Source organism: Myotis davidii, unplaced genomic scaffold (genome assembly GCF_000327345.1).
Source record: "Myotis davidii unplaced genomic scaffold, ASM32734v1 scaffold309, whole genome shotgun sequence".
NCBI classification, from domain to species: domain Eukaryota; kingdom Metazoa; phylum Chordata; class Mammalia; order Chiroptera; family Vespertilionidae; genus Myotis; species Myotis davidii.
Genome location: NW_006383013.1, coordinates 3,304,550 through 3,317,318, shown reverse-complemented (window position 1 = coordinate 3,317,318; position 12,769 = coordinate 3,304,550). Strand labels below are relative to the sequence as shown.

General features: G+C 52.1%; 1 protein-coding gene across 1 annotated transcript in view; it reads left to right on the top strand.

Annotated features, from left to right (window-relative positions):
* The first annotated feature begins 18 nt into the window (after positions 1-18).
* The window catches only part of ISM2 (isthmin 2), a 16,643-nt gene continuing 3,892 nt past the window's right edge, over positions 19-12,769 (top strand). Inside the window, exons 1-3 of the mRNA XM_006778831.2 lie at positions 19-167; positions 9,778-10,002; positions 11,206-11,542. Coding sequence (XP_006778894.1) covers positions 33-167; positions 9,778-10,002; positions 11,206-11,542 — 697 coding nt within the window. The 5' untranslated portion in view covers positions 19-32. The remainder of the gene's footprint in view (positions 168-9,777; positions 10,003-11,205; positions 11,543-12,769) is intronic.

The following is a 12,769-nucleotide window of genomic DNA, read 5'->3' as shown; positions in this document are numbered from 1 at the left end:
AGAGGCACCGGAGGAGCGGCTTTGGAGCCACGATGCCTCGGTTCCCCAGCAGAGCAGGGCTGTTCTTCGGAGCGGTGCTGCTGGCAGCGCTGCTGGCGGAGGGATGGGGACTCCCCACGAAGAAGCCGAGGGGTTCCCGGCTCCGGAGCCAAGCGAGGCTGGCGGAGGTGAGTAGCGGGCGCGGGGCTACGCGCTTGGTCCCCCTCCCGGCACGTCCGCTCTAGCCGCTCGGGGAACGCGGCCGGGACAGAGCAGTGGCCGCCCCAGGCGAGGGCTGGGCCGGGCAAGGGCCAGGTGCATGGGGCCTCAGGAGCCCCCACTCCCTGGGCTGTGTGGCGCGCAAGCCTGGGGAGCAGCTTCCCTTCTGTGCCGAGTGAGGAGGGTAGACACTCCGGAAAGGCCCGGCGTCCGCTCGTCGCCTGGCCCTGAGCGCACGTCTCCTGCAGCCGCGCTGGCCAGGTGCGCCCTCCGAGGGTGCGAGGGTGGGAGAGGAGTTGCTGAGGTTCAAACGGTCAAGGTGCAACCTCTTAAATCTGCAAAGGGTTTGGGCCCCTTTGGGCATGAATTGAGACAAGGTGAGGTAGTAAGTGGGGTCCTTCAACTTAGAAAAGCAGAAGGGATAGCCCAGACATCGGGAAGCACTTTCTGGGTGGCCTGAGAGTGGGCCCTAGGGGTGGGTGTAGGACAGGGGTGAGACCTTAAAGAGTGATGTTAGTCGTGGAGAGAAACCATAGTCTGTTGAAACCTGTGTCTGCTGTCACCCGGGATCAACAGTCCAGCTGTTCCTTCCTGGACCGGAGTGGACATTCATCCCCATAAGGACAAAGCCTGCTGGACTCCTTCCAAGGTATGCAGGAGTGGGCCTGCGTGGGAGGGGTCCTGGCCCCTCCTCTGCCCTGAGCTGTTCTTGGAGGAGGTCAGAGCAGTTCTTCCCATTTTCCGGATGAGGACACTGAGGGGTCCAGACAGATGTGCTGGAGATTGGTGTGTGAGTGAGAGCTGAGCTTGGGACACACTATTAGTGCCAGGCTGCTGAGGCCCTCCGGGGCAATGGGACCAAAGGCACTTCAGGGGGATCTGTGTGGACCAGGGTCTGTCCATCTTTTTTCATTACTGCCCCACCCCAGGAGCCTTTTATTTATTTTTAAAATATTTTTTTATTGATTTCAGAGAGAAAGGGAGTGGGAGGGAGGGAGAGAGAGAGACATCAGTCATGAGAGAGAATCATTGATCAGGAATCAGACTGTGACCTCCTGGTTCATATAGGTAGATGCTCAACCACTGAGTCACACTGGCCAGGCTAAGGAGCCTTTTAGGCATTTTTTTCCAAGTGCTCTCCCCCAACCCCCATGAAAGTTTAATAACACAGATAAACCGTTCAGGTACCATGGCCCTTTGGAGTGGTACAAACCATTGTAACATCTAAGATTTTATTTTTTATTTTTTGGCCCCTGAGATCCAATTTTCCCCCTGTTGAGACCCACTACTGTCGTTTTGGTCATATAATTCTTTGTTGTACATTGTAGGGTGTTTAGCAGCATCCCAAGCCTGTTAGATGCCTATTGCATTCCCTCCCTGACAGAGCCAGACTTTGCTAAATGTTCCCTGAGGGACACCATTGGTTGAGAACCCACTGCAGTCCAGAGCAACTAAACAGCCTCTGGCTAGTCCCACCTCCTAATGAGAGATGACAGTGGTCATAAATTAATTACATTGGCAGTTTTTCTACTCATTTGGCTAAATACTTTCTATTTTAGTCTTACTGCTTTGTATTATAATTATTTTTAGTAGGTTTGCCAGATCTTCCTTCAGCGGAGAGGATGAGTTATTTCAGAGCCAAAGTCATATCCCCAGTCCCAGTAGGGCCTGGACGAGCCCTCAACATGTTAAAGCAAATTAGTGCCATGAAGGAAAAAACAGAGCTTGGAGGCCAGGGCCTGGGGTTCTGGTCCCAGGGGGTCATTAACTCCTATGTGAGTCACCTTGGACAATTTCCTGACATTTAAAATGAGGGGGCAGGCCCTAACTGGTTTGGCTCAGTGGATAGAGCATTGGCCTGCGAACTGAAGGATCCTGGGTTTGATTCCAGTCAAGGGCACATGTCCAGGGTGCGGGCTTGATCTCCAATAGAGGGCGTGCAGGAGGCAGGCAATGGATGATTCTCATAATTGATGTTTCTATTTCTCTCTCCCTCTCCCTTCCTCTTTGAAATCAATAAAAAAAATTTTAAATGAGGGAGTTAAGTTGCCCTGGGCTGCATGGGTTAGTGCAGTGATGGCAAATCTATGACACGCGTGTCAGAGGTGACACGCAAACTCATTTTTTTGGTTGATTTTTCTTTGTTAAATGGCATTTAAATATATAAAATAAATATCGAAAATATAAATCTTTGTTTTACTATGGTTGCAAATATCAAAAAATTTCTATATGTGACAGAGCTCGATTAGGGTTTTTCAAAATGCTGACACACCGAGCTCAAAAGGTTCTCCATCAGTGGGTTAGTGGTTAGAGTGTCCTGCCCCTTCCCTCACCTCAGCACCCCAAAGATCCAGGGTTTGATTCCCACTCAAGGGCACATACCTGAATTGTGGGTTCCTTGCCCTGGTTGGGCACATGCAGGAGGCAACTAATCGATGTGTCTCTCTCACTCCCATGTTTCTCTGTTTCCCTCCCCCTCCATCTCTCCCTCCATCCCTTACACTCACTTTAAAAATCAATGGGAAAAATATCCCCAGGTGAGGATTAATAACAACAACAAAAGTGAGGGGCTAAGTCATCTTCTACACATCAAAGGTGTTAGTTAAGGAATTGTTGAGAGGATGCAGACTGCTATTCTAAGGGCCTTGGCCAGAAATGACCAACTCAAAGACCTTTATGAAGAAGCTGAAGAACATACGGAAACCCATCAGGTCCAAAGGTGTAGGATGCCTGAGGGGGAGTGAGCATTCCCTGGGCCTTGCAGAATTGGTACAAAGACTTTAGTGATGTTATTCCACTGTCACACCATTCTGACTTGGGCATTATTCCCCTTTTCCAGATGAGAAAATCGAGGTGCAGAGATGTTAAACCTAGCTGGGATGGGGAGCCAGGTCTGTCATTTCAAGAGCTACCAGTCCACTGAGGACCTTTTGGTTATCTTTGCATGCCATCCACCAGCCCTCTCATTCAGTTTGAAATCAGCATCGTGAACAAAACATGCCACTCCCTCTCTGGGCAGGCCTGTTGCTGAGACCCGGTTTGCTCCTACAGTCCAACGGGATGGCGTGCTTGGTGTGAAAACACAGCACACATACATGGGCGGCACCGCCGTTGCCAGGGGCTGGGCCAGGCAGTTTGTTACAAGGGTGCTGGACAGGCAAAGAATGACACAGCTCTGCGCATTGGGTGTCTTCTGTTCTGGTTAAGATCAGACGAGCACCCAACAGTCACTATGCCTAGCATTTTGTGTTTCTTGTCTTGTTATCCTCATTATAGGGACGAGGAAACTGACAGTGGATCCAATAACTAACCTACAGTCACACAGCTAGTAAGTGGTGAGCCAGGATGCAGACCCAGCTTTGCTTAATTCTACAGCCCTGGGCTGTAGTCTGGCACGCACCACTTCCTAGGCAGGCGAGGAAAAACCTGGGGGTGGTGGTGGTGGTGGTGGGGGGGTGTTGGGTACTTTGGGCATAGCTTGGGCCATGCTATTAGTGTGCAATAGAGCAGCCGTCGCCAACCGGTGGTCCGTGGACCACAGTGGTCTGTGAGGTCCGAAAGGTTGGCGACCGCTGTGATAGAGGGTGATGAAGATGAGAATGGGCAAGAGAAGAACTGAGAGGTCCTCTCTTCCAGGCTGCAAGGACTGTCCTGCATGAAGGGGTCCCTTGTGGGGCAGAACTGGGGAGATTCCTGCAGCAGCAGCAGAATGAGTCTCCACTTTGTGCCCTGGTCAGTGTGGCACAGTGGGTTGGGCATCATTCCGTGCACTAAAAGGTTGCTGGTTCCATTTCCGGTCACAGCACATGCCTGGGTTGTAGGCTCAATCCCCAGTAGGGGGCGTGCAGAAGGCAGCCAATCCGATGAATGTTTCTCTCTCCCTCTCCCTCTCCCTCTCCCTTCCTCTCTCTCTTTAAGCTACATAAAAATTGAAGAGCTAAGCTCAGAGGAAGGAGCCTCCAAGCCTGGGACCGGCATGCACAGGATAGGTGTGTTTATTTAGCACCTCAGTCCTGGTCCATTGCCCAGCCAGTTGCCTGGTACAGGGGCTGGATGGCAGGAGGGGCATTGTGGGGTGAAAGGTCTCACCTGCCAGGTGGGTGACACTGAGAAGCAGGTGTTTTCCTGCAGCTTGGCCTCTGACCCTCAGAGGGGAGCCTGTGGTCTGGCCCCATTCCTCCTCCAGACCATTCTTCCTGCTCTTAGAGTTCGGGACCCCTGGAGAGCTGATTGTGGGAGAGAGGGAAGGACAGGAACGTGCAGGCACCTGGAGGCTTGACTGCTGTGGTCCCAGACAAGTCCCCAACCTCACTGGCTCTCAGTCTCCTCATCTCCTCCTCCTGTTGGCTCCCCACTGGCTTGTTATGAGGATCAAAGGGAAAATGGATGTGAAAAGCAGAACATCCTGTTCTAGCGTTCTGTTCATCACACACTCAGGCCCCCAGAGTGGCAGGCAGTGAGCCAGAGGTGCAGCCCCTGCCGGGAGTTGGCAGAGCACGAGGGTTAAGAGCACAGAGTCCAGCCAGCCCACCTGCCTCAAATCCTGCTCTGCCAGCCCCCTCCCACCCCAAGCGCGTAACTTCACCTCCGATCCTTGACTGCCTCCTCTCGTAAGTCTGGAGGATGCTGGTACCTGCCCAAGGAGGTTGGAGTCGATACATACAGAGAGCTTGACCGGACCCGCTAGGGTTTGTGGGGCCCAGTGCAGAATGAGAGTGTGGGCCTCTGAGCATTTCACAATGGCGACAGCAGAGCATAAACCCTGGGTCACACAGCCTGAGCCAGCCCTGGTGCTGGGAGGGTGTCTCTGTCAGGAGTACTCTGATTACAGGGAGGAGCCAGGGTGGGCTGGATGAGGCTGGTCCCCACCAGCCAGGAGAGTGAAGGAGTGAAGTCCAGCCCCCTCCCTCTGCCCGTGGTCCTCTAGCCTGGCTGAAGAGGCAATTGCTGCTGAATGCTGGGTGACTGTGTGCGCAGCCTGTCTCTGTATGGATGGGCTCGGGGCTCGGGCCTCAGCAGCTGGGGCTGTGGGGAGGGGAGGTGCTGGCCTGCATCTGGCAACTGGATTTCATTATCTGGAACAAGTTCCCGACCCTGAGGCAGAGAGGAGCAGGGAGAATAGAGGAACTGGAGGGGCTGAAACAGGTTAGCAGGCAGGTGCGTGCAATGCAGGAAGGCTTTGTGGGGATGAGGGCTCTTGTGTTAACTGGGAACACATGGGTCAGGGCTGCTGGCCAAGCCTGGGAGAGCACATGTAGGGGTGTGTGTGTGTGAGTGTGTGTGTGATAGAAAATGGAGATATAGCTCAGTATAGGCATGTCCCATTTTTCGAAAGTTCACATTGTACCTCTTCACTTTTACAGAACTCACATCAGTACCTGTTTTTGCTAACTGAAAAGAAATCCAAGAGGATTTTTGCTTTTATGAAAAAAGGGGGAACATATAGCAGCAATAAAAATATGGTAGGAAATATTTTTTTAATAGGTGGAGGGAGGAAGCAAAAATAGCGTTCCGATTTTGTTCTGTTGCAAGCTGATACAGGGCGATGCACTCCCAAGCAGCGAGAGAGCCACTGCTTTTATTACGTTAGAGTTTGTTTCGGTTTGGGGGGTCTGGCAAGGCTGGAGACTTTCCATGTGAATGAATGGTCAACGAATGGTCATTGCTTCTTCACCTTATACCATTTCTCCTTGTGAAGGGTTTTGTAGGAAAGCCCTACTTTCGGATAGTGGGGAGAACCTGTGTAAATTCTACATCTCAAGACTCTCTGGGTAATGATTCCATCCCCCTTCCACCACCAAAGAATGGAGTTGCATATTTGCGCCTGCATGAAACTCCACGTGCAAGCTTAACAGGTGAGGGCAGTGTCCTGGGGCACGACAGGTGTTCTTACACAGGCAGGCGGAGCCTCAGAACATTGTGGAATATACCTGCCCAGGTCCTCCATCAGCGGTGGCAGGTGAAAGGTCTTCAGACCAATTGAGATGTAAAGAGCTGACACAGTGCCTGGAGAAAGAGGCACCTCCTCTCTTCCCTCTCAGAACCATCCGTCATCACTTCTGAGTAACATTCACCAGTTAACGGCCACATGATACTTTGCATTTAATTAAAAAGGGTCTGCTGCTTGCGTCTATAGACCCTTATGGCATACAAATGGTTCATTGCATGCTTGCCACATATGAGGCACCTCATGAGACAGGGATGGTGTTTCCTAATTGACACAGGGAGAAACTTGGGCAGATGAAGTAAGCTGCCCAAGGCCACACAGCTCGTTACCACCGAGTTTAGCTGCTAGACAAGATGATGATAGTGGGTGTGCTCTGTAAATGCAGAGGTGGTTGCACCGATGCATGGAGTTGAGATCAGGCAGAGGTGAGCTTAAACCCGAGCTCTGCTATTGTAACCTTTGAAACTTTACATAAATCCTTACCCTCTCGGGGCCTCCATAGCCTCGTCGTTCACATAGTCCCACTCATTCCTCAGGATGCTGGCATTCATTTAAGCCCTCAGCAGTGATTTATTGAGCTCTTACAATATACCAGGCACCGTGCTAGGCACAGGATACAGTGTGAACAAAGCAGACAGAAATTCCCACTTTCACAGAGCTTACACTCTATTTGGAGTGGGTGGCAGAAGGTACGTAAAAGGCCTGGCCCATATGTGGTTAGACAGGGGTCACAGGTCATGGCTCTGGGGCTCAGCCTATGTGCCCTGAGGCCTTCCAATTGCCAGTTTCCAGCTGCCTGAGGGTGTTCACTGGCACTAGGGACAGCTCTGAGCTGTACATGGCAAGCCCGACGTACCTGCCTGGAGAGCAAACTCTCCTCCATCCCAGCAGCCCTTAGCCAATGACTGGCGGAGTGGGTAGTAGACAGCCCAGCTCCCCTCCTCTGGGGATAACGGAGGCGTCCAGGGGGATTGAGCTTCAGTTGCCCACTGTGGTCACCAGCCAGATGGAGGCACTAGGGACAGCTCTGAGCTGTACATGGCAAGCCCGACGTACCTGCCTGGAGAGCAAACTCTCCTCCATCCCAGCAGCCCTTAGCCAATGACTGGCGGAGTGGGTAGTAGACAGCCCAGCTCCCCTCCTCTGGGGATAACGGAGGCGTCCAGGGGGATTGAGCTTCAGTTGCCCACTGTGGTCACCAGCCAGATGGAGCATTCTTTTTTTAAAAATATATATTTTTATTGATTTCAGCAGAGGAAAAGAGGGAAAATTGATTTCAGAGAGGAAGGGAGAGGGAGAGAGTGATAGAAACATCAATGAGAGAGAGTTTCATTGATCGGCTGTCTCCTGCACGCCCCCTACTGGTGACAGAACCTGCCACTCAGGCATGTGCCCTGACTAGAAAACAAATGGTGACCTCCTGTTTCATAGGGTGATGCTCAACCACTGAACCACACTGGCCGGGCATGATGCAACATTCTTTATTAGCTGCCTCCCTTCCCTGATTTGCTCTCTCCACCCTTCCACCCCCCGCCACAGTGTCTCCTGGGATCAGATCACCTGCCACTTGCCCTCGAATCCTTGTGTCTGGTTCAGCTCTGAAGGAACCTAAATTAAGACCGGATGTCGTCCCCCCAACCGCTCCTTGCTCCACACCCCAGAACCCCCAGGGGCTGGTGCACCGAGCAGGAGGCTCCACAAAAAGGCTGGCCTCTGCGGCTGGGATGTGTAGCCAGGGCTTTCCATGGCTTTTCTTCATCACCTGGTCCGACTGGGCACCAGGGAGAGCTGGAATTGACCATCCTCAGCACCTGCGAGATTCCAGCTCCTGCCCATCACCTTTCCCATTTTATTTTTTTTTTATTTTTATTTTTTTAAATATTTTATTGATTTTTTACAGAGAGGAAGGGAGAGAGATAGAGAGTTAGAAACACCGATGAGAGAGAGACATCGATCAGCTGCCTCCTGCACATCTCCCACTGGGGAGGTGCCCGCAACCCAGGTACATGCCCTTGACCGGAATCGAACCTGGGACCTTTCAGTCCGCAGGCCGACTCCATCCACTGAGCCAAACCGGTTTCGGCCACCTTTCCCATTTTATAGAGAAGGACACTCACAGAGGTGATGTGCCCCGCCAGGGTCCCGCAGTCCAGATGCCAGCCACCGCCATATTCAGACCTAGGCAGCCTGACCCCAGAGCAAGAGAGACTGCAGGGCCAGGCTGAGATGGGGCCACAGCTGCCCTGGGACCAAGTGATTTGTGCAGGAGGCTTGGAGCCAGACATCTGCATACCACAGGAGGGGAAGTCAAAGGGGAGAGACTTTTCCAACCCAAGAAAGGAGAGTGAGAAACTAGACTGATTAAGCCCCGGATCTGTGAAGGGGACTCTCAGTGCTCCCGCCTATAGTGTTAGAGCATCATGGTTCAAATTCTATGTCTGTGTGCCCTCAGGCAAGTTACTTGCCCTCTCTGTGCTTTAGTCTCCATTGTCAAAAGGGGAATGGCAGGAGCACCTCCCCTGAGGGGTGTTAGAAGGATGAAACAAATGGTTAAGTGTTTAGAATAGTGGTTGGCACACAGTCAATGCTGTGGAAGTGTTTGATAAATAAAATTCTGACTCCAAGGGACTCTGGGTAGGAATTATCCTAATTTTACAGATCAAGTTGAATGAGCTCGTGAGAGGCAGAGCTTGGATTTAAACCCAGGCTGGTCTGACTCTCCAGAACCCATGTTTCTCAGCCTTACCACACTGCCCAGGTGAGATGGGAGGTGGGCTCAAGGCTGTGGCAGGATTCAGAGTAGGCTCATGGCCCCTGAGGCTTATAAGGGTAGCTCTAAACAGTGCTCTTTCTGCTCTGGCATGAAGACTGGGCAATGGCTGCAGTCTGGAGGTAGGTGGACGGCCTCAGTGTCCCACTGTCTGAGCAGATGGGCCCTGGAGCAGGAGTCAGAGACAACTAGGATCAACCTTTCACCTACTACCTGTGCTGAAGCAAGGATGGTGCAGTGTGGACCCCGTGGGTACAGGCTGGTGCGGGAAATTCTCTGGCAGCCAGCCAGCCATACGAGCAGCCTGGAATAGGAAAAGGGACCAGACCCAGGTGGGCAGGCAGAGACAGACAGGCAGCTGTGGTCAGAGATGCTAGGGAAGCCAGCCCCCACATGGACCGCTCGGGAAGGCCAGGCAGTGGGGAGCTCTGAGGGGAAGGGCCAAGGTCTGCTGCCACCCAGAGGCCTTCCTGGGGCTTCCTTCTCTGACTTGTGCTGTAAGAGGCTGTTCTCCGATGACCACAGCCTTGGGGATTCTCGGGCAGGTGGCCTGCAAACTGCACTTTGGAACCACTGCCTTCCCTCTCTGGGCCTCAGTTTCTTCCTCTATAAAATGAGGAGGATGGACTGTTTCTTCCGTGTGCAGAAACCTGATTTCAACCCTCCCCTCATGCCTCATATTGGCTCTTTGTCCAAGTGCTTTGTGGAAACAGCCCCACTTATCCTATGAGGCCTTAAAGCTCTCATGTTTGGATATACAGTCACGGCAAGTTTGTGATCTGGTCACACCCAGCCTTTTTTGGGTCCACATGGGGCAATCCCTGATCTCAGTCACCTCTTCCACCCCTTCTCTCCCCCTTAGGTTTCAGCCTCCCCAGATCCAGGCTTTCCTAGGGAAGAGGAGAAGACCCCACTCCAGGCAGGGCCACAAAGACGCAGGCACTGGGTTGTCACTGAGCCAGCAGCTCTGACCCCAGAAGACACAGCCCCTCCTGGGACCCAGGAGGACACCCCCTTGGTGCTGGAGCTGCAGACGCTGCCAGGATTGGCCAACACGGACTTGAGTACCCCAAACCCCGATATCCAGGTGAGAGCTGCAGGAGGGCCATGGGCCCAGTGGGCACCAAGAGAGGAGCTGGGCTCAGGGGCTCAGCTCTGAGGTCAGGCGTCCTGTCCGGCCTTCTTTGGAGGTGTGGGTGCTGTGTGCGGTTGGAGAAGTTGACTCCCCATGCTGTCCCCATGGAGTTGTTGGGAGAGGACCCGCTTCTCTGCTTTTAAACTGCAGACCATGAGCAACTCATGTCCATAGCAAGGGACAAACAGCGCCAACCTGGCAGGGCTGTCATGGGGACCAAATGAGTGGAGACTGCTTCTTGAGCTGCAAGGGACTCTGGAAATCTCGGGGGAAGCCTTGTGGAAAAGCCCGAAGGTCTGATCCCCACACAGGCTCAACCCCTTGTGCAGTCTCCTGAGGGGTTGAGTACAGTGGGTGGGGGATAGACATGCCCCACTGCCAGTCCTGAATCCCTAATGGTAATAATTCTGCATTTTTGTGTAGCATCTACAGTTAGAAAACACTTTCACTGAAAGAGAAAAGTGTAGAACATAACTATAAAATTGTTTAAGAGTATGTGTGTGTGCACATTTGTGTATATATACGTAAAACTGGGGACGTTAATCCCCAAAATGTTCTCCATCGGTGATGGAAGATGGGCAATGTTCACTGCTTCTTTAGATTTTGCTGTTTTCCGCCCACATTTTGTTCAGTGACCTCAGATTAATTTAACCCCAAATGATGTTTTTAAGGTTCACTTTTACAAAAATGATTTCATGTTTCGTTTTCCTTTCCACATGTGGTGAAAGAGAGCCCCTGCTCTCCCCCCAGGGGCTGCCCTGGGGATGTGCTGTCTCTGCTCTCATTTTCTGGTTCTACAAGGAAGAAACGGAGGCTCAGGGCTGTAGTGGCCCCGGAGGCTGTGCAGCCTGAAAGCCAGTGAAGCCAGAATTCAAAGCCAGCTTCTCTGACACTAGTGGGTCTCTGCCCTGGCACCCGCTAGAGCCCCCATGCTTGGCCCCACCTAAGACCAGTTACACCCATGTCTGAGGTAGTGTTGGGGAGTCTAGGACCTTCAGGGGATTCTGATGCATAGCCAGGTCGTAAGCTGTGACCCCATCTGCCCAGGAGGCCAAGAAGGTTGGGCCTCTTCCTCCTGCCTTTGTCCTATTCCCTCTCCTTGGTGTCCAGCTCTGAGCCTCCCTCATGACCGGCGTGGAGTCTGTCTCCCTGCAGGTGACCATCGAGGTGGTGGAGTACCCCCAGGCCAAGGTGGAGATGGATGTGCTGGCCAAGCCAAGCAATGTCTGGCCCTTCGACTGGCTGTCTACCGCCATGGAGACCTCCAGGTCCCTCCTCCGGGACTACTTGAGGGGTGAGGAGGCGGGGTCCAGTCTCAAGGACAGAGCCCCAAGAGAAGAGGAGGAAGCAGAGGTGGAGGAAGCAGAGGAGGAGGAGGAGGAGGAGTACCTTACAGGCTATGAGTACAGTGAGAGCGAGGACCAGGAGGACAGTGATGAGGAAGATGACAACAAGGAGCAAGACTGGCTGCACCCCTTCAGGGACTTCTACGGTGAGCACCTCCATCTTGGCATCCTTGGTTGCTGCCCTCCAGGTCCAGAGTAGAACTGGGGGTAGAGAGAGGGCTGAGAGCTTCCTGGGCAGGGGCAGCTGGGGAACCAGGAGCTTAGGCCTGTACAAACACCATCATCCACTAAATGGTAACATCACCCATAGCTTGCAAAGTTTTTGCCCAAAAAACATTTGACCCTCACAACAGCTCTGAGATCCCCTAAGCAAAACCGACATACTAATATTATGTATATATATTCATATCTATCAGTTTCCAACAAATTGCAAAATATTATAAATCCCACCACTCGCAACTGACCTCATTTTCAGACTCTAAGGGTTTGAACCCCGACTCTGCCACTTACCAGTCGAGTGACATTAGGCAAGTTACTGAACCTCTCTGTGCCTCAGTTCTTTCCTCTATAACAGTCGTTCTCAACCTTCCTAATGCCGCGACCCTTTAATACAGTTCCTCATGTTGTGGCGACCCCCAATTTCATTGTTACAAATTGAACATAATTAAAGCATAGTGATTAATCACAAAACAATATGTAATTATATATGTGTTTTCCGATGGTCTTAGGTGATCCCTGTGAAAGGGTCGTTCGACCCCCAAAGGGGTCGCGACCCACAGGTTGAGAACCGCTGCTCTATAAACTGGAGACTAGCACAACCCTTACTACATAGGATTGGGTGTAGAGGGTATTAAGTCAGTTAATACAGTTAAAGTGCCTGCATGTAGTGAACACAGTATCCGCTATTTTGATTAGAAAACAATACGATATAGTCTGTTCAGAAAATATCACCTGGATCCTGCCACCTCTCCAGGCAGCCATTTTTATTTTTGCACATTGTAGTTCAGGATTTCCTGGGTGCAGACCATCTCACACATATTTGCAGCCATTCTCCCTAGAGCCTTGTTTTGTCATTGGATGGAGGTACCTATGATTAAGACTAAGTTATAGCAGCCTGTTCCCAATTTCACCAAAATAATATAAACTAACAGGCAGAATTTTCATGACTTTCAGCTTTTCTTCCATTTATTATCCTTAAACTCTTGGTGCCAGCCTGCTCGGGCCTGCCAGGAAGTGAGGAGAGCACTGGCTGTGTCATTACTCTGGGTTTCCCCAGAGGGCCCTGGGCCCTGCACAGCCAGAGGGGTGTGGGTGCAGTCAAGGGTGTTCCAAGTCTCTCAGCAGGACCGGGCCCCTGACATGGGCAGTGGGGA